This window comes from Rhinatrema bivittatum, chromosome 2 (assembly GCF_901001135.1).
Source record: "Rhinatrema bivittatum chromosome 2, aRhiBiv1.1, whole genome shotgun sequence".
NCBI classification, from domain to species: Eukaryota; Metazoa; Chordata; class Amphibia; order Gymnophiona; family Rhinatrematidae; genus Rhinatrema; species Rhinatrema bivittatum.
In genome coordinates, this window is record NC_042616.1 from 808,593,064 (window position 1) to 808,614,766 (window position 21,703).

Consider the following 21,703-nt stretch of genomic DNA (forward strand, 5'->3'; position numbering starts at 1 on the left):
AAAAAAAAAAAAAAAAAGGATCTTGTGGCAGTCCCAGAAGCAGTGAGTAATTTCCTTCTGCGGTTTTGCATTTGTAACATTTTGGTTGTGGTAATCTTCATATGATAAGCTCGGGCTGGTGGGATATAAAGTTGCCACAGGAATTTGTAATTGGTTTCCCGTAGCAGTACATTTTCTGCGATTAGGGATGTCGCCGTAACGTACTGCTTAAACTCACCAAATGTAATGGTGCACAGTGGCCATTGTCCCCATTTTTCGAACATGTTTTCCAGGAATTGGGGATGGTCAGTGGACATCAAAAGCTTGGTCACTTTAGATATGGATGATTTCTTGGAAGGACCAGGCTGAGTGAGGTCCCTGATTTTCTGAGAGGCTTGAATAGCTAGAGGGGTAAACCCGATACTATGAAAGAAATGACTCACTTGCTCATAGGCATAGTAATCAGTTTGCGGAAGATTGAAGTGGGATTGTATATCTTGGAAAGTGAGCGGGTCGAACAGTTGATAAACTTATGTTAGACCTTTGGTATTCCACCTGTGGAATGGTCCTTTGTTGAGTCCCAGAGGGAACAGCGGATTCCCGGTAATTTGGATAAGTGGAGTCAAGTAAATTGATTGCTGAAATTTACCACACAGTATTAACCAGGCTTTCCTGCAGGTTCGGAGAAGGATATGTGTTCTGATGGGAGCGGATATTATCTTGGATTCTGTGTGTAGTAGAGGGGTAAGAGACAGGACTCCGTACCACTCCAATAAATGGTTTGAAAACAGCCAATCACTGATATATCGGAGGGTACAGGCTAAGTTATGGGTGTGTAAGTTAGGGCATCCCATTCCCCCATCTTTCACTGGAGTAGTAAGTACTGCCAGGGATAGTCGAGCACGTTTGCCTTGCCAGATGAAAAACTGTAGATCCTTCAGGAACCTCTTATGATCTTGCTTGGTTATCCAGATGGAGCCATTTGCAGTATGTAGAGCCATTTTGGGAGTAAGATCATTTTAACCAGTTGTATTCTTCCTGTTAACGAGAGAGGTAGGGATTTCCATTGGTGCAACTTTAAAATGGTTCGCTCCATTAGTGGTTGGATATTGGCTTTATATAGGAGATCTATGTTGGTAGGGATTCTAATCCCTAAATATTTGAGATCTTATGTGACCCAGCGTAATGGGAAGTCTCCATGCCATATCGTTTGAACTGTGCCCATGATATCTATGACCTCAGATTTGCCTTGATTTATTTTAAGACCAGCGAATTTATTTATTTATTTTTTAGATTTTTATATACCGGTGTTCCTATATGAAATAAAGATCACATCGGTTTACATTGAAACAGAACATGAAAATTGCCAAAAGGCATTACATAGAACAAGGTTATGAAACTTGGAACAGTGTACATAAGTTCAAAATTTAACAATAACGTTAAATAAATTTAATAAATGTATTGTTAAATAAATTTAACAATAACAATAACGAATTGCCCATATTGATGCTGTAGTCATAGTACCTCAGGCAGCGAGTGGTGCGGATTAGTAAGAAAAACCAGGACATCTGCGAATGCTATTTTGAAGATATGCGAAGGTCCTCCAAAGCCTTTGATGGTCGGGCTGTGGTTCATCTTTCGAAGCAGCGGATCTATAGCTAATATATAGAAGTAGGGACGATAGAGGACCGCCCTGCCGCACTCCTCTTCCGATGGATGCCTATCAGGAGATGTCATCATTTGCTAATATTCGGGAAACTGGGGAATCATATAAAAGATATAGGTATTGTAGAAAGTCCCCCTGGATTCCGAAGCGTTGGAGAGTTGAGAAGAGGTACTCCCAATGCCATGCAAATCGAAAGCTTTTTCTGAGTCGAACCTGATAGCAAGAGCTGGGATGCTATGGGATTGGCATATTTTCATAGCTGTTAGTAATTTGATATTCGCATGTGGTGATTTGCCTTTGACAAACCCCACTTGAGATATCAGTGATGGTAATAAAACATTTAATCTTTCAGCGAGCACTTTCGCTAGGATTTTTAAATCACAGTTCAATAGAGATATGGGTCGATAGGATGAGGTAGGTCTTTGCCTGGTTTGGGTAATGCTATGATATGGGCTGTATTGAAGGATGGAGGGAATTGCTTTTCAGAGAGCCCTGCTAAGTAGAAGCTGGTTAAAGATTTAGCTATTTATAGGTTGAGTACTTTGTAGAAGTCATGAAAGGCCATATGGGCTGGGTGATTTCCCAGTTTGGGTTGCTGTGATTGCTTGTGAGATTTCATATGGTTGGAGGGGTCGGTTTAGGAAGCTTATCTGAGAGGTTATAAGTTGTGGGAAGCGATAGATCCTGAAAGAACTCCTTTTCCGCTTCTTCTCTCCTAGCATGATCCGCTGAATATAAAACTTTTCGTAATAATGGCGGAAACATTTGCAGATTTCCCTTTTGTCCGTGGTTATACTCCCATTGGATTTTTTGCCTAGCATAATGTAACTAAATTGGCCATTAATCTGCCAGATTTATTTCCAAATTGAAAAAGGTTTGTTCCCCTTTCTGGATGAAATATTGTGCTCTCATCTGCAGTAATGTATTGAGGCGTCCTAAGACGCTATAATATTCATTTCTATGCGTGGTTGAGGAGGACTGAATCATATTTTGCTTACTTTGTTTTAACAGTTGCTTGTATTTCAGTATGTCTTGATTGAGATGCTTGAGGGAATGAACATAAGAAATTATATCCCCCCCCCCCCCATAGTACAGCTTTCCCGGCTTCTTAGAACAATTGTGGGTCTGTCACATGTTGCTGATTATGTAATGCATACCGCTTCCACTTATCTTGCAGAAATTCCTTAAAATATATGGTCATCTTTACGGTAGCTTGGAAATTTCCAGAGTCGCTCTGTGTGGGTTGTAGTTTGTGAGATTAGTGTGATAGAGATTGGAGCATGGTCCGATATAACCTGTGTCTCGATGGTTGCCAGTGTTATTCAAAAGAAAAGGGACTGGGGAATCAAAATATAGTCTACGCGAGAGAGAGACATGTGCAATCTAGAGACGTGGGTGAAGTCTTTCATTGGGATGTAGAGTGTGCCAGACATCTAAAAGATTAAGCTGGTGACAGAGGAATGCCTTGCTCTTCTTGCGTTCCTCGTTTGAGGAGGACTTTTATCCATGGTAACATCATGAGTGCAATTAAAGTCTCCTAGTAGAAATAATTGGTCTTGTGTATGTGGGTGAAGCAAATTGCATAGGGTAACGAAGTAGTCATGTGAATACTTGTTGGGAGCATAAACATTGCAGATCATGACTGGCATAGCATTCCAGTTACCTATGAGCAGAATGAATAGTCTGTGTGGATCTGCAATGTTTAAGAATTTGGAAGTTTGCCTTTTTGCTAATTTAAGAATGTTATTCCAGCTTTTCTATTTACAGCCACCGAATATATAAAGGACCCCACCTAGTCTCTTTGCAGTTTTTGACTCTATGGATGTGAGATGAGTTTCCTGTATGCCTGCAATCTCCACATGAATGTTTGAAATGTGATAATACGTTTTGTAGGAGATCCTAACCCGTTGACGTTCCAGGATAATACATAAGTAAATTGATATTTAAGAAGTGTTGTGTAAGTCGAGAGAGAGACAGGGGGCCCCCAGCTTAGCCCCCCCCCCCCCACTTTGTTCTCCTCCCAAGTAGTGATTGCATGCTCTGAGTTGTGTGTGTCACTTTTGTCAATAGTGTCAGCTCCACAGACCATTTCCATAGGATGCCACTTTATGTGGGTGGCCTGCCATCTTGATCTACACTTTATAGTGTCTGGGATAGAAAAAGTTCCAAGTCTATTCTCGTTGTCTTCCCTAGTTCCCCTCCCCCCGTTCTCCCTCTCCCTCTAGTCTAATTATAAGACTCTGTATCTGAGGCTGCGAGGTCATTTTTCGTTGTGTATGAGTGCTGTAACTCCATATGCAGAGCTCTTAGCCTAAGGTGTTATCTTCTGAGCGCGCTCAGCTCAGGGAGTTGCCTAACATGATGCGTAAGTGCTAAGGTTGCTGCGTAATCTTTGGCTATCAGGTAGTGGAGCTGGCTGTGGCGAAGGCAGTTGAGGCATTCCAGCAATGCGTGACTGAACTGGTGCATTAGAACAAACTGCCCACTTCTAAAGGTGAAGCTTGTAGCCGGGCCCCAACTTGAGTTAAAGCCTAGTCCAGTGTTGGTAGACTGGGTACCTTAAGTTTTAGTCTGTGGCTAGTGAATTTGGTGCGAACCAGGAGCCTTTGCGGCAGTCTGAAGTGGTTTGTGGCTTCCAACCAGGTTTGTTGCGAACTTCAAATACATGTGGTGTTATGGGGGGGGGGGGGGGGGAATAAATAAATAAAAGACAAGAGCAACAGTGCCTGTTTCTGCTTAGACATGCTCCCATCTATGCCTCAGTCTGCAGTTATTGTTTCCAGGAATTCAGTAGCTTTCCCTGGCAACTGAAAGATGTGCTGCTTATCATTGTGCCAGACTCAGTTTGGCTGGGTACTGTAGAGCAAATTTTATATGCTTCTGATAAAGCAGGGAACATACTGGTGAGAATCCTCTATGCAGCTCGGACCCCCTTACTGAATAGTCCTGGAAGATGCAGATTTTATTTTTTTCATAACAGATCTCTTGCTTACTCCTATATGCTTGCCAGATTGCATTTTTGTGAGAAAAATTTAGCAGTTTTGCTATTATTAGGCGTGGTCTGTTTGGCACATCCTTTTTTGCTCCTAACCTATGTGCCCGTTCGATTTTTAAAGTTCCTTTTAGATAAGGTAGCTCCAGCACCTCAGGGAGCCATCTTTCCAGCAGCGTTCCTCCACAGACTCTGGAAAGCCCAGGAAACTAAGATTTGTTCGGCGCTCCCTATTTTCAAGATCTACTTTGTCCAAAAGCTGATTGATCATTTTCCCCTGCGCTTCTGCTTTAGTTTCTGCCCTCAAGGCATCACCCTCCAGGGCTGATATTCGGCCCTCTGCCTGGTCAATTCGGTGCGATAGCTCTGCAAGGACTGCTCCTATTTGTGCCACTACCCCCACTAATTTTTCATCCAGGGCGGATCTTATGACTTGTTCTATAGTGGGGAGCGCGAGTCCTGCCACTGGGGAGTCTCAGACGGCGGCCATTTTGTTTTCGGGGTTGCAAGTTCTCTCTTTTTTGCTGCCATAGGGGAAGGCGTTTTTTTTGCATAAAACGGACAATGGACATAGGCACTTTCTAATTTTTTGGTGATTATAGAGCCTCAACTGCGGGTGTTATTTGCACTGATGGAGCACAGGCACTCTGAGCCTAGGGAGTTTCCTCCTCCCCGGTTCACCACATCATGTGACCCCTGAATCGAATATTAGAGAACTGGCACGAGGCTGCAAGAATTGAGGTTGTTCTCTAGGCATTTGATATTCTGTTTTGAGAATTTTTCTAAAACCAGAAAGCATTTTTATGATGGTAAAGGCATTTCCTTCATATAGTGCCTTAGGAAATCATGACATTCTCTGGATGAATACACGACTATTCTTGTCTGGTGGGAAGGATAACTGATGTACCTGATTCTGGTACTAGAATCTATGGTGAACCCCTCTTTTGTACCAAACAGCTTCAATGTCTACAATATGGGTGGCTCCTTTTCCCTCTGGACAGACTGCATTGAATGGGACCCTTTCAGCACCAACCTTGGTGCTGGTACAGATTGTGTCAATATCTGCACCAATGACATACTGTGGAGCTGGTTGGCACAGAGGATACCAATGGCACCATACTCCTCAGCACCTTAGGTGATGTCTCCCGATGTGTCAAAGATTCATGCACCTATTCTGAAGGGGATTTCTTTCCGTTTCTATGGGAGTGGGAGGAAGGATTCCTTCTTTTGGTGCTTAAGAGATTCTGGCCTCTTGCAGCTTGAGTCTAGTTTACTCTGGGGAAAGTCTTTGAAAATAATTTCAGCTGCCTATATTTGATAGCTCTAGGCAACAGCCTGGCACAAACCTCACAGATCAAAATATTGTGTTAAAGTCCCAGGTACTTCAAAAGATCATATGGAGAGCTGTAGTAGCCATTTTGCAATTACATTTTTTGCACTGCTTGAACAGTGGTTTCCTGATGTATCTACTCTTTTTTGTGAGGGACTAGGGAGACTATGAGAAGAAAGAAAATATTAAGAAAAAACCCACAGTTACACACTGATAAACCTCAGGACAGAGCAAAACCATCTTACTACAGCAGCAGAAAACAGATTAGAAGACTCACGCAGGGCCGAATGGTGGGAACTCCTACACATACTAAGATTTTTACTTTGAGCTCTGAGATCACAACCTGGCCAGCACTGGATGACATCTACTTATGTGGATTTGCCCTGCTGTCCATGGAGAAAAATATAGATATTTGCCATTTCAGCTCTTTAAAAGGTACAGTTCTGGGGTTCTTTATAGAAGACCATGACTAAGGTAAGCCATGGCCTAAGACTAGCATCTGAGCTGCACCAGTTGCTATCTCAAAGATGACCCAGGATGGAAATGTGAAGCACAGGGAAAACTGACAGGCAATCAGCTGATGACAGCGCATACAGAAGCTATTTATGAACAGCACAAATTTCCCGACACAAGTTCGTTCTTAAGCAGGGGGTTTGGAAGATGCCATTTCTTTGCACATGACCTGATTGAAAGAAGAGCGTAGTGTAACACTAGGCAGAAAGCTAGTTCTGGAGGTACTACATTCTGAGTCCCCTCTACATTTCCAGAGCATGACAGGTGGTCTACTGTGGAAGCAGTATGAATGACTTAAGCAATATATTAAAAAGGCCAATTTCTTGGAGTAATAGTAAATTTGTTTTGCATAAAGCTCACAAGAATCCCCCTCCCTGTAAATTCCAGTTCATTAGACTATTTTGTCTTACCATGTCTGCTTTAGAATTCTTACTGTACATTAAATCAATATTTTACTAGCAAGCACTGGGAAGGCCTAATTTTCTTCTACTTCACCCAGTACATTATAGCCGTTCTGGAAACAAGCATTTCAGGTTGGTTGAAAATAGCCTAGTGTTACGCTGCACCTTGTCCATTAATTCTAGCTCAAAAACAGTGACAAGCTACTGAATCAAGAGCAAGGTCTGCGAGATGAGCCATAGCTACTGAATGAGGAATGGCAGCCAGCCAGCTGGTGGGAGGCAGCGTGGGTACTCACGCCAGCCAGCGATTTCTGGATAGTCTCTCGCGCTCTGGCAATGTCTCGGAGAATTGTGCTTGCTCCATCATCCTGCAGGCAGTGCAGAAAGAACCACACGACAGGGAGTTTAAAAAAAAATCACAGGAAAGAAATATATAGAGCACACTTAAATGAAGCATTTGTTGGGGTTAATACAATTTAAGGGTTTTTTTTCCCCCTATTAAGCAAATTAAACCTCAGCATGAGGTATCGGCCACAAATTAAACAATACAAAACTTCAAGGACTGCTCATCAGCTAGACAAAATGTTAAAAAAAAAAAAAACCAACCATAAGTCATGACTGATATATTGAAAAAACTCTGGAAAATAAAAAGTTTTGTAGTTTAGTGTTATTTTATATTTTATTGCTGCCTATTTGTTATGGCTTTTTCACAGTTTTTCACATAAATGAGACAGCGATGGAGCCATGCTTTGTGCCACACTGATGACTGACAATCTGTTTACAGTATTAAGAGTCCTAGTGAAGAACAGCAAGATCAGCCAATCCCATTGCTTCAATTTGCATCACTTTGCTACTGCAACAGAGGGGAAGATGAAAATCCAGTCACTGCAAAAGCTTTAAGATATTACAGTTTTGGTTCCTGCACACTGCCTTGTAAATCGGTGTTTGATTCTTCAGCAAGGATAACTGGGAAACACAAGTCCCAATCATTGCCCAATGGCAGCAGGCAACAGGCCAGACTATGTGTGCTCGCCTACCAGGTTCCAGAGAAAGCCCAAGTCTATGCTCCTAGGCAAGGATTGCTGCTTCTGTAATGGCTGAGCTAAACAGGAAGGCAAGAGGGCTAAATATAGAGAAACAAGCCGGTAATTGTGAATGATGGCAGATACCATAACCTCACTGGAAGTTGGTTCCGATTATGCTGGAAGCCCAAAAGGGGCAAAAGGAAGAGATCAAGCCAAAAAAGATTTGTGCTTCTTCAGAAAAAAACACCCCAAAATACAATGAACATACTTTGATACATGCACTAGAATCTCCTTTTCTGGAGACAATCAAGTTGGTTGACATGCAAATCAACCAGTTTAACGGGAAAATGCACTTTTTTTTTTTTTTTTTTAATTTAAAAATATATTTTTATCTCACCTATAATTCTGGAAACCAATGCAGTTAACCAGGTCATTCTGGACCATCTCAAACCCTCTAGGAGTGCACCAGCTAAGCAGGCATGCAAATAGCTTTGCCATTTTGGAGCAGGCCAAAAGAGCAGAGAGGGGTTGGTCTTCTTACTCTGTGTACTCAGACCAATCAATTCAGAACCACTGGGCAAGGTCCAGTTTGGGCACAGGGAGAAATCCTCCAACAGACAGCGCAAAATGTGCTATTCATAACTTATTTACTTGCCAAACAGTTATACAGCGTAACGTTTCAACACACTAGCTCTAGCAAAGTATTTCCAGGGTACTCTCCAAACTACCTTAAATCCTCTGTAAAAATGTACAAAAATGCCTCAGTATCTATACCCATCCCTATGTTCTTGTCCATGAGACAAGCAGATTAAATCCAGGGACACCATGAAGGCCCTTCAAATATTTCCACTTCTGTGCAAAAATAAAAAAAACCTTTGGCTTTCCTGATATTTTAACAATACTGAAAAGATGACTATCAGAAACTCTAGATAATATTGTTCTACTTATGTGCAGTTCCATATAAAAAAAATAAAAACAACCCACAACTTCCTTGGAGACCATACGTAGCCCTGTCCCAGTCAGCTCTGGGGCACATGGATGATGCAAAACCCCATGATCTTCCAAGGTTCTCGTGGCGAGGGGGGGGGAAGGGAGAATTTTTTTCAAAGCCTTTAGGATTTTTCGCTCTCCAGGGCTCTTCTGCACACTATTTCAGCCACACACATACATAGAAACTCTCCATACTCCAATCTTTACTGGTGCCACAAAAAAGTCCATAACAAGTTCACCAGTGAGTAGTACACCAATAGCCTCAAAGTCCAAACATACAAAAATAAAACTCAGTCCATTTTCCCCCAAACAGGTAAGTACTTGGGGCAGATACCCTTCCTTCCTGGACCCTCCCAGTATCTATTCTGTGACCACACAGGGAGCTTCCTTCTGATCTGTTAGGCAGTTACCTCTTGAATCTTCCTCAAGCAAGCAACTTTTCTCCAATACTCCAAAAGAACCACTCTCATACAACTCTTCTACTGAACTCATCCCTTCTTTAGTGGACCTTCAGACTTGAAACTCCCAGATATACTTCTCTTCTCAGAAGACCCAGGTCTTTACCCTTCCTGGACATCAAAACATCTTCCTCTCTAGGCCCAAAAGAGCTCAATTGTTCTGGTCTTATTCCTGTAAAGGAAACAGCTCACCAGGTGTCCTCTGCAAGAAGAAACACTCATTCGCAGCCCTGTGCTAAGGCTGACTCTCCCAATTCTCCGGTCTCCTATTCTCCTTGTGTCACATGTGTGCAAGATTTTTATACAACTGCAGAACCCCTCTCCCAATGAGGAATGGCAAACTTCAACTTCTCACTACACAACATCACACCAAGGGCTATGATCTCAGCCATAAAGGTAAGGGCAATACTGCTAGCAAGGCGCAGATTTTGGGACTTCCTTCAAAAGCAATCATGCAAAGCTCTCTGATAACCTGTTAGACATTAAATACATTACGCCTTGTCACTCTCAGTCTATTACCACATAACTTTGCTATTTCCAAAACTGGATGCCAATCCACATTAAGAAATTCAAAAGTAGAATCCACTTTTTTGATTTAAACAGAACTTTCAGATTACCAAGGCAATAAAAGAAAGTAAAGCTATGAAATAGCTTGTTTAGATCTAAAATATGGGATTTTGTACTGTTTAATACAATTCATTCTTACAATTTTTTCTTCTTTTTATTGATCCAGCCTGAGACTTTACCTGGATGCCACGTTGCCTAATTGTTAAGTGCTTTTGAAAACAGCACTATATAAAAATAAAACAGAATTTAAACATGTTTAGGACAGATTTAGAAGACAGTAATTGGAAATGGGTTGAGAGGTCTGGCAAAAAAAAAAAAAAAAAAAAGGCAGAATGGAGCTGGTGGTATTTACTTTGATTCCACCTGTCAGTCACTTCAAAGTAGACAACTACAGGAAGAATTTTAACTGGACAGATCAGATGGGACAATTGGTCTTTATGTATAATGTGCCGATGGTTGCAAGCCACAAGCATCCACTTATTTGAGCTTCGAGAACTGTTATTCCCTCAATACACTTCGCTTGAGCTGTGCAGATTTCTCCCTTTCATAAGCATGAACCAAATGCCCAAGGTCATGACTTTGTTCATTACCTGCTGTTGACATTTTGCAGTAGCCACAGGCCCATTGAGCTGTTCGTAGTATTGCCTTTCTGCATCATCATACTTGAATTTATCAAACCAGATCTTCTCCTGTAAAAGGAACTCTGTTGCCATTTTTCTGCAACAGAAGAAAAACAATTAGCTCTAATATTTTAAATTTAACACATTCCAACACAGCAAACTAAAGTCTGGACATTTATTTATTTATTTATTTAAAATTTTTATAGACCGACATTCATCAGGGATATCACATCGGTTCACATTGTAACGCAAACAGACGCCTGGGGAGGCGTTTTACATCGAACAGAGTTATATCAACAATTTATAACAAATTAACAAAAGTACAATTGAGGGGGGGGGGGTAAGAGGGGGAATATAAGGAGGGAAAGTAACATTGAATGTTAAATGTTAAGAATAGGCTTTACTAATATATATAAAATAAAATAATATTATAACAGTATATACATGTTCAAATACTTCCCCCTAAGAGTGCACTATGCTAAAATATGGCATTATAACCTTAGGCAGCAAACTATCGTTTAAGTTTTTCTAATTTTACTTTTACAGTACTGAGCTCCAAGCTCCCTAACCAACCCAATACTAGGTCTATCGCAGTATCAACATTTTGTACACTAGGGACCAGCTAGCTACCTTCCTTCCTTAAATTACATGGACCAGTTGCAGTGCTAAGAAGGGTCTCCCAGAAAATTAGTGTGTGTGTGTGTGGGGTATTTTCCCTCTTCCACCCAGGCTTTAATCTCATGGGTCAGCCCTGGTAATTAGCCAGTTTAATAAAACTGTTTTCTAAAAAAAATCCCTCTCCATCTCCCCCTTTCCCAGCCAGCTAGCAGTGTTGCCCTCAGAAAAGGAGAAAGAACCTCCCCATCCATTCGGTCATTTAAAAAAAATAAGAAATCCAACTCCTCACCCTCCCCCTGCCAGCCCCTGTACCAGGAACATTTTTCCAGCTGGGGCAAATCCCAAAGTAGCTGAAAGTTAACAAGCCTACATGAGCCCAAGTCCGTGACTTCTCGGCTCTCCTGTCCAGAAGCCGGGAGGGGATGGGGCCACCAGAGGCTTAAGAACAGAATAAAAAGACAGACGCAGGCTCATTAACGTTCATTTGCAGTTCTCCCACAGATTGGGATGTAGGCCATAGGGTTATGCTAGCTCAGACCAAGATCCATTGAGGCCTGCATTCTGTCTCAGGCTGTGGCCAGTCTGGATCACAAGTACCCATCAGATCCCCAATAATTGATCTATTTCTTATTTCACTCCCAGGGAAAAGTGCTGGCTTTCCCAGTTCTAGCTAGCTAATAACTGCTTATAGACTTTCTTCCTCTTTTGAGCCATACTATCGGGCAGATACTCTCCTGTGCACGTGATACAGTAAATACATTTATTTAATGAGGGCCGGCTGTAAAAAGAGGCGCTAGGAACACTAGCACGTCCCTAGCGCCTCTTGTCGGACAGGAGCGGCGGCTGTCAGCGGGTTTGACAGCCTACGCTCAATTTTGCCGGCGTCTGCTCTGAAGCCCGCTGACAGCCACAGGTTCGGAAACCAGCAAAATCAAGCATCCAGTTTTCAACCCACAAGCCTATTTCAAATTTATTTATTTTTACTTTTTTACATTTTCTGGACCTCCAACTTAATATCGCTACCTTTGGACAGGCACTACTTTCTGAAAGTAAAATGTTCGGCTTGGCTGCACATTTTACTTTCTGTATCGCATGGGAATACCTAATAGGGCCATCAACATGCATTTGCATGTTGCAGGCGCTATTAGGTTCAGGGGGGTTGGACGTGCGTTTTGGACACGCTATTACCCCTTACTGAATAAGGGGTAAAGCTAGCGAGTCCAAAACGTGCATCCAATCGGCCTATATGTTAGTTGTCTAGACCAGTGTTTCCCAACCCTCTCCTGGAGGCACACCTAGCAGGTCAGGTTTTCCGGATTGCCGCAATAAATATGCATGAGATTGATTTGCATACCCTGGGTCTCCAATGTATGCAAATCTCTCTCATGCATATTCATTATGGATATTCTGAAAACCTGACTGGTTAGGTGTGCCTCCAGGAGAGGGTTGGGAAACACTGGTCTAGACTACATCCTCTGGTAACAGATTCCATAGCTTGATTGTGTGCTGCATGAAAAAAAAAATACACCCTACAACTTGTTTTAAATCTGCAGGTTGGCATGTCCCCTAGTCCTAATAGTGTTGAAAGGGTAAATAAGCATTCGCTATTTACTTGTTCTACCCCTAATCATGATTTTATAAATTTCAATCCCCTGAGTCATCTGCTCAAAAAGCTAAAGAGCCCTAATCTGTTCACTGTTTCTCCATTAAGGGAGCTTTGCCATCCCCTTTTCAGTTGTTGCCTCGCTCTGTACCATTTCTATGTTGACTAGCGGGCCGATACAGTAAAAACAGCAGGAGAGCTGGCGCTCCGAGGCGAGCGCACAGGCCACTCTCCTGGGTGTGCGATCGAGTATTTAAATGAGGGCCCGTGGTAAAAGGAGGCACTAGGGACACTAGCGCCTCCTTTTTGACAGAAGTGGCAGCTGTCAGCAGGTTTGATAGCCGATGCTCAATTTCTCAAACACGCTGACAGCCACGGGTTTGGAAAACAGACGCTGGCAAAATTGAGCGTTCGTCTTCCAACCTGCAGGCAGATTAAAAAATTTATTTTTTTATTTTTTTTTAATTTTGGGGCCTCCGACTTAATATCACTATGATATTAAGTCAGAGGGTGTACAGAAAAGCAGTTTTTTCTGCTTTTCTGGACACTTTCCCTGAGCCGGCCGAAATTAACTTCTGCCTTTGGGCAGGTGTTAATTTCTGAAAGTAAAATGTGTGGCTTTGCTACATATTTTACTTTCTGTATCATGCTGGAATAACTAATAGCGCCCACAACATGCATTTGCATGTTGTGGGCGCTATTGGTTTCGGGGGGGGGGGGGGGGGGGGGGGGCCGGGGGTTGGCCGCGCGTTTTCCACGAGCTATTACCCCTTACTGAATAAGGGGTAAAAAAAAAAGCACGGCCAAACCAGGGCTAAAGGTGTGCTCGGCCAAGCGCACCATACTAAATCTGCCCGTATGTTTTTTTGAGATAGGAGAGCAGAACTGCACACACTACTCAAAGTGCAGACACACCATTTCTTTAACCTCATTCTGTCAATACCCAACACAAAAGAACATAAGAATTTGCCATATTGGGTAATCCAAGGGTCCATCAAGCTCAGCATCATGTTTCCAACAGCAGCCAATCCAGGCTACAATTACCGAAACACTAAGTAGATCCCATGCTACTGATGCCAGTAACAGCAACGGCCATTCCCTAAGACAACTTGATTAATAGCAGTTAATGGACTTCTCCAAGAACTTATCCAAACCATTTTTAAACCCAGCTATACTAACTGCACTAACCACATCCCCCTGACAACAAATTCCAGTGTTTAATTGTGCATTGAGTGAAAAAGAATTTTCTCTGATTAGTTTTAAATGTGCCACATGCTAACTTCATGGAGTGCCCCCTAGTCTATTATCCAAAAGAGTAAACAGATTCACTTTTATCCGTTCTAGACCTCTCATGATTTTAAACACCTCTATCATATCCCCCCTCAGCCATCTCTTCTCCAAGCTGAACAGTCTTAACCTCTTTAGTCTTTCCTCAAAGGGGAGCTGTTCCATCCCTATTATAATTTTGATCGCCCTTCTCTGTACCTTCTATATCGCAACTATATCTTTTTTGAGATGCGGCGACCAGAATTGTACACAGTAGTCAAGATGCGGTCTCACCATAGAGCAATACAAAGGCATTATGACATTTTCCGTTTTATTCACCATTCCCTTTCTAATAATTCACAACGTCGTTTGCTTTTTTGACTGCCGCAGCACACTGAGCCAACAATTTCAATGTATTATCCACTATGACGCCTAGACCTCTTTCCTGTGAGGTAGCTCCTAATGTGGAACCTAAACATTATGTAACTATAGCATGGGTTATTTTTCCCTATATGCATCATCTTGCACTTATCCACATTAAATTTCATCTGCCATTTGGATGCCCAATTTTCCAGTCTTACAAGGTCTTCCTGAAATTTATCACAATCTGCTTGTGATAGAACTACTCTGAATAATTTTGTATCTGCAAATTTGATTACCTCACTCCTTGTATTCCTTTCCAGATCATTTATAAATATATTGAAAAGTACGGGTCCCAATACAGATCCCTGAAGCACTCCACTGCCCTATCAACATTGGGGTAACCAAAATCTCCCATTACTAAACTACCAATATGGTTAACTTCCCTAATTTCTCTTAGCATTTCACTGTCTCACCATTGTACACATGTTCAACGTGATGTACAAAGTATACACTCATAATAAAACATGGACCTATACAAAGGCGTTATAATATTCAGTTTTATTCTCCATTCCTTTCCAAATTCCTAATATTCTATTTGCCTTTTTGATCACCACCACACAATAAGATGAAGATTTCAAGGTATTTTCCACAAATACTCAGAAGCCCTTTTCTGAGTGGTGACTCCTAAAGTAAGTTTGCTTAACATAAACAGTGTTTTATGTAGATAGCAGAATGAATTAGCCATGCTGTGTGATGCCGCAGGGTGGAGCTCTCATCTAGAATGCAGAGTTTTGCTCTCTGCGCATGTACGGCTATTCCCAAGCATTTTTATTTTCTCCTCAGTTGATAAAGCCACACTTATGGAACGACTGAGAAAGCTGTCCAGGGAGGAGGGCAGGGTCGCATGGCTAATTCATCTTGCTATCTACAGAAAACACAGTTTACAGTAAGCAAGCTTGCTTTTTTTCCCCTTCGATAAACAGGCTGAATTAGCCATGCTTTCTGGGAGTCCAGCTTTATTAAAAGAAACATGTCATACTTGCAGTTTGTCTAAATTTATAAACTCAAATTCTTCTTGGCTGCAACCCATAGGTCTCTGTGGACAGCTTGAAGTCCTTGTGATGTGATGCAAAACTGCTGCCCCCACAGAACTGTCTGAAGTGGATTGCTGATCGAGACAATAGTAGGATGTGAACTGATGACCATGTAGTCACTTTGCAAACATCCTGTATGTGTACATTGTAAAAATGCACCAAGGATGCTACAGTTGCTCACACTTTGTGCGCTTTTACAGAACTCTTCAGTTGGGTGGAGTGTACAAAGTAGCAAAAAATTGTATACATTGCATTATCCAATCCGATAGGGTTCTGATACTGGGGAACCTAGTGAGTTCAGATTAAAGGAGATTAACAACTGGAATGAACATGTGACCGTTTGGGTTCTCTACTTGTAGTAAGCTAAAGCCCTCTTACACTCCAGGGTGAGTAAGTTTCTCTGTCATTCTTGTGCGACTTTGGAAAAACGGTAGGAACATGATAGCTTGGTTCACGTGAAAAGCGGAGACAATCTTTGGCAATAATGAGGGATACGTCTGAAGGGAAACCTTGTCACGATAGAATTGCAAGAACGGAGAATAGTGTATTAGCGCCTGAAGCTCACCAACTCGTCTTGCTGAGATCACTGCAATGAGAAACAGTATCTTCCAAGTTAAATATTTTAAAGAGGTAGTCCCCAGGGGTTCGAATGGCAGAAGCATGAGTTTCTCTAACATGTTTACGTCCCAAGGGACTGAAGGTTTGTGTACTGGTTATCGGAGTCACAAAGCCTTTCATGAAGCGAGACACTAGTGGGTGAGTTGAAATAAAGACTCCATCCCTTATGCAATACGCAGCTATCGCACTCAAGTACATGCGAATACATACTATCGCTAAAGCTACTATAGATAATGTAAGTATTGCAGCAAAGACTCAGGAGTGCAAGTGAATGGGTCAGTATCCCTGGAAATGTACCACTCATAGTACCATCGCCATTTAAAGGCATAGTTGCTTCATTTTCACTTTTCTAGCTGACACCAGGAGGTCTTGAATCTGTTGTGGCAACCAAAGGTGCTCTAATACCATCTGCTCAATCTCCATGCCATCAGATGCAGGGAGAAATACATGGATGCAGCAGAATCCCCTCTGGATGGAATAAATGATAGCTTTATGGAGCAATTGGTTCAGGAACAGACTAGAGGGAGCAATTTTAGATCTAATTCTCAGTGGAGCACAGGACTTGGTGAGAGGTAACTGTGGTGGGGCCGCTTGGCAATAGTGATCATAATATGATCAAAATTTGATTTAATGACTGGAACAGTGTGCAAATCCAAGGCTCTCGTGCTAAACTTTCAAAAGGGAAACTTTGATAAAATGAGATAAATTGTTAGAAAAAAACTGAAAGGAGCAGCTACAAAAGTAAAAAATGTCCAAGAGGTGTGGTCATTGTTAAAAAATACCATTCTAGAAGCACAGTCCAGATGTATTCCACACATTAAGAAAGGTGGAAAGGCGGCAAAACGATTACCGGCATGGTTAAAAGGGGAGGTGAAAGAAGCTATTTTAGCCAAAAGATCTTCATTCAAAAATTGGAAGAAGGGTCCAACAGAAGAAAATAGGATAAAGCATAAACATTGGCAAGTTAAATGTAAGACATTGATAAGACAGGCTAAGAGAGAATTTGAAAAGAAGTTGGCTGTAAAGGCAAAAAACTCACAGTAAAAACTTTTTTAAATATATCCGAAGCAGAAAGCCTGTGAGAGTCAGTTGGACCGTTAGATGATCGAGGGGTTAATGGGGCACTTAGAGAAGATAAGGCCATCGCGGAAAGATTAAATGATTTCTTTGCTTCGGTGTTTACTGAAGAGGATGTTGGGGAGGTACCCGTAATGGAGAAGGTTTTCATGGGTAATGATTCAGATGGACTGAATCAAATCACGGTGAACCTAGAAGATGTGGTAGGCCTGATTGACAAACTGAAGACTAGTAAATCACCTGGACCGGATGGTATACACCCCAGAGTTCTGAAGGAACTAAAAAATGAAATTTCAGACCTATTAGTAAAAATTTGTAACTTATCATTAAAATCATCCATTGTACCTGAAGACTGGAGGATAGCAAATGTAACCCCAATATTTAAAAAGGGCTCCAGGGGCGATCCAGGAAACTACAGTGCCAGGAAAAATAGTGGAAAGTGTTCTAAACATCAAAATCACAGAACATATAGAAAGACATGGTTTAATGGAACAAAGTCAGCATGGCTTTACCCAGGGCAAGTCTTGCCTCACAAATCTGCTTCACTTTTTTGAAGGAGTTAATAAACATGTGGATAAAGGTGAACCGGTAGATATAGTATACTTGGATTTTCAGAAGGCGTTTGACAAAGTTCCTCATGAGAGGCTTCTAGGATAAGTAAAAAGTCATGGGATAGGTGGCGATGTCCTTTCGTGGATTGCAAACTGGCTAAAAGACAGGAAACAGAGAGTAGGATTAAATGGGCAATTTTCTCAGTGGAAGGGAGTGGACAGTGGAGTGCCTCAGGGATCTGTATTGGGACCCTTACTGTTCAATATATTTATAAATGATCTGGAAAGAAATACGACGAGTGAGATAATCAAATTTGCAGATGACACAAAATTGTTCAGAGTAGTTAAATCACAAGCAGATTGTGATAAATTGCAGGAAGACCTTGTGAGACTGGAAAATTGGGCATCCAAATGGCAGATGAAATTTAATGTGGATAAGTGCAAGGTGATGCATATAGGGAAAAATAACCCATGCTATAATTACACGATGTTGGGTTCCATATTAGGTGCTACAACCCAAGAAAGAGATCTAGGTGTCATAGTGGATAACACATTGAAATCGTCGGTTCAGTGTGCTGCGGCAGTCAAAAAAGCAAACAGAATGTTGGGAATTATTAGAAAAGGAATGATGAATAAAACGGAAAATGTCATAATGCCTCTGTATCGCTCCATGGTGAGACCGCACCTTGAATACTGTGTACAATTCTGGTCGCCGCATCTCAAAAAAGATATAATTGCGATGGAGAAGGTACAGAGAAGGGCTACTAAAATGATAAGGGGAATGGAACAACTCCCCTATGAGGAAAGACTAAAGAGGTTAGGACTTTTCAGCTTGGAGAAGAGACGACTGAGGGGGGATATGATAGAGGTGTTTAAAATCATGAGAGGTCTAGAACGGGTAGATGTGAATCGGTTATTTACTCTTTCGGATAGTAGAAAGACTAGGGGGCACTCCATGAAGTTAGCGTGGGGCACATTTAAAACTAATCTGAGAAAGTTCTTATTTACTCAACGCACAATTAAACTCTGGAATTTGTTGCCAGAGAATGTGGTTCGTGCAGTTAGTATAGCTGTGTTTAAAAAAAGGATTGGATAAGTTCTTGGAGGAGAAGTCCATTACCTGCTATTAAGTTCACTTAGAGAATAGCCATTGCCATTAGCAATGGTTACATGGAATAGACTTAGTTTTTGAGTACTTGCCAGGTTCTTATGGCCTGGATTGGCCACTGTTGGAAACAGGATGCTGGGCTTGATGGACCCTTGGTCTGACCCAGTATGGCATTTTCTCATGTTCTTATAGTGTACAATGGTAAATGGAACTTACTCTGAAGAGAACAGTGTCAAGTGAAGTGCCTCATGGATCAGTTTTGGGGCAGATTCTGTTCAATTTTTTCTTAGATGACACTACAAGGTGACCAAGAAAAAAAATAATCTTTTTGCAGATGACACAAACTGCAACAAAATGGACATGCCTGAAGGAGTAGAAAGAATGAAGGGTGAATTAAGAAAGCTTGAAGAGTGGTCAAGGTTTGGCAGCTGGGATTCAATACCAAGAAGTGCAGTCATACATTTAGGAAGCAGTAATCTAAAAGAACTGTGTGAGATTGGTGTGAAAGACTAATATGCACAGACTGGGCGAGGGACCTTGGGGTGCATGGTTGACGATATAAAGTCAACGGCAAAAGCCAGAGGGATGATGGGCTGCATAGAAAGAGGAATAGAAAGGAATAACCAGCAGGAAAAAGGAGGTGATAATACCCTTATACAGATCTTTGGTGAGGTCTCACCTGGAGTACTGTGTTCAGTTCTAGTCATCCTCTCTCTAAAAGGATAAGGACAGGATGGAAGAAGTTCAGAGAAAGACTACCAAAATGGTATGGGGGTCTGCATCAAAAGTCATATGAGACCGAAGGACCTGAATATGTATACCCTAAGGAAAGGAGGTGCAGGGGAGATATATAGGTATTTGAAGCTCTGTATCATATCAATATCTGTCAAACAAGCCTTTTCTGCTGGAAAGTAAACTGCAGAACTAAGAGTAACATGAAATGAAACTCCAGAAAGTGGGGGGGGGGGGGGGGGGGGGCAACTCAACCATCATAAAATATTTCTCCAGAGATTGTGGTAGATGCATGGAGTGCCGATGAAAACAGTGATAGAATTAAATAGGACATGGGATAAACACTAGAGATCCCTACAGGGTAGAGGATGGAAATGAAAAAATGGATTAACATGTTAGCTTTAGGTGTAACACAAAGGCCTTCCAAGATTAGTGTTTTCTGATTTTATTTTTTTTTTAATAATTACATTTCAAGAAAAAACATACTTGAAGTTATAAACACGTGACAAGACAAAGTATTCATAGGATAATACAAACAGATACTAGAGATTATTGAAGTTTTCACAATTCCCAGTCCTCTATATGGAGGCTCCAATACACATCTTTAGGAAAACATCTTTTATCAAGAACTAATTAGGAAACTAGCATAGAAGGATTCTACCATTATTGAACCACCAACTCAGATCAATGTGCCCTGCCTAGGCATAGGAATAGGAATGAAAAGGAAGCCATAGTAGCCTTACTACTTATAAAGGAAACCAATTGAGACGGTTGAAAAAAAAAAAAAAAAGATAGGACACATTCAAGTATTTAATTATACATTTACATGGAACTTTAAAATAAAGCCCCCATTTCTAAGACGTTTGGCCTTAATAGCAAAAATTGCTGTCTCCTCTTCTGTGTTTGGCGTGCTAAATCAGGATAAGCGTATATTTTCAAATTAAGAAAACGTTCTGTCCTGTGGTGGAAAAATAACTCAAAATCCAATCTCTGTCAGAGTCCAGAAGAAATGAGACAGAATAGATGGTTTTACTAAGTCCTTCTGAGAGGTTTCCAATACAGCAGAAAGATCCAGCGTTGATTTTTCAACTGGAGAGAATTTATAGCCCTTCATTTACTTTGCCCTTCCTAAAAGGTGGAATATAATACACCTTGGATATTAGTGGAAAGGTTTGCTCTGACAGTTTCAAAAATCTCAGATAAATATTTTTTCCATATTTCTTTTGGTGCCAGTAATGGATCTTTAGGAAAGTTAATGAATTGCAAATTTTTTCCCCTCGCTTGATTTTCCATATATTCTAACCTCGTTGCAAGCCATTTATTCTCTTTGATGATGTTATGCTGCATTTCAATATTTGTATCCAAATCTTTCCTCAGCATTTCCACACTCTTTATTAGAAGAAATCTGTTTCCAATGTTCTTATAAGACCATCTAAATTTGCCAAATAGCTGAAAACCGGCTTTATCTGATTAGAAATACTGTTATTCAACACTTGTATCGCATCCCATATTGCTTCCAGTGTAAATTCACTTGCCTCAGGTAACAAACTCTTCCGTTCCCCCATGAATTACAGCTGCGCTGCCCTCGAAGCTTCTGGCATCTGGTTTGGAGGCTAGGTTAGATGATCCTGATGCCCCTACAGGGGCTCCAAATTTCCCTACCTCCAAAGATGTTTCTGCCCGAGCTAGCTCCAATGCTCGGGTCTCTGCCGGATTCATGGGAGGAAGCCGCTCCTCGGGGAATAATGAGGTCGAAAGCTCAGGGAGGGGGCCGGGTACTACCTCTTCCCGGCCTTCCTCCAACGAGCACAGCCCTGAGCTTAATATTCCTCGGCACACATGGGCATCCATCAGGCCTGTAATTCCATTCGCAGGGAGGGCAGAGTTGTTCACGTTCTCTGGCCCTTCTCTTCCTACCCGAATGAGGCATAATTTTTTTTAGGAAAACACCCTCAGAGCTGCTTCAGGCGCGTCATGCTAGGTCGGCCATCTTGGAACCTCCCAGTGTTTTCTGATTTTACATGTATTTATGTTTTACTTATTTGTAAACATGTATTACTTATTATAATTACTGTTTCTGATTTTTTCTGATTTTATCTCGTTTAAAATCATGAATTTTAAATGTTTTTAAT

At 41.5% G+C, this 21,703-nt stretch overlaps 1 protein-coding gene across 2 annotated transcripts in view; it reads right to left on the bottom strand.

Annotated features, from left to right (window-relative positions):
* Positions 1–21,703, bottom strand: part of EEF1D (eukaryotic translation elongation factor 1 delta) — a 200,331-nt gene that overhangs the window by 96,063 nt on the left and 82,565 nt on the right. Inside the window, exons 2-3 of one of the 2 annotated variants that reach the window (XM_029592195.1) lie at positions 10,512–10,638; positions 7,178–7,249 (exon numbers count right to left, since the gene is read on the bottom strand). In XM_029592195.1, the coding sequence (XP_029448055.1) occupies positions 7,178–7,249; positions 10,512–10,634 (195 nt within the window). In that variant the 5' untranslated portion in view covers positions 10,635–10,638. The remainder of the gene's footprint in view (positions 1–7,177; positions 7,250–10,511; positions 10,639–21,703) is intronic. The other variant, XM_029592196.1, reaches the window with a different exon arrangement.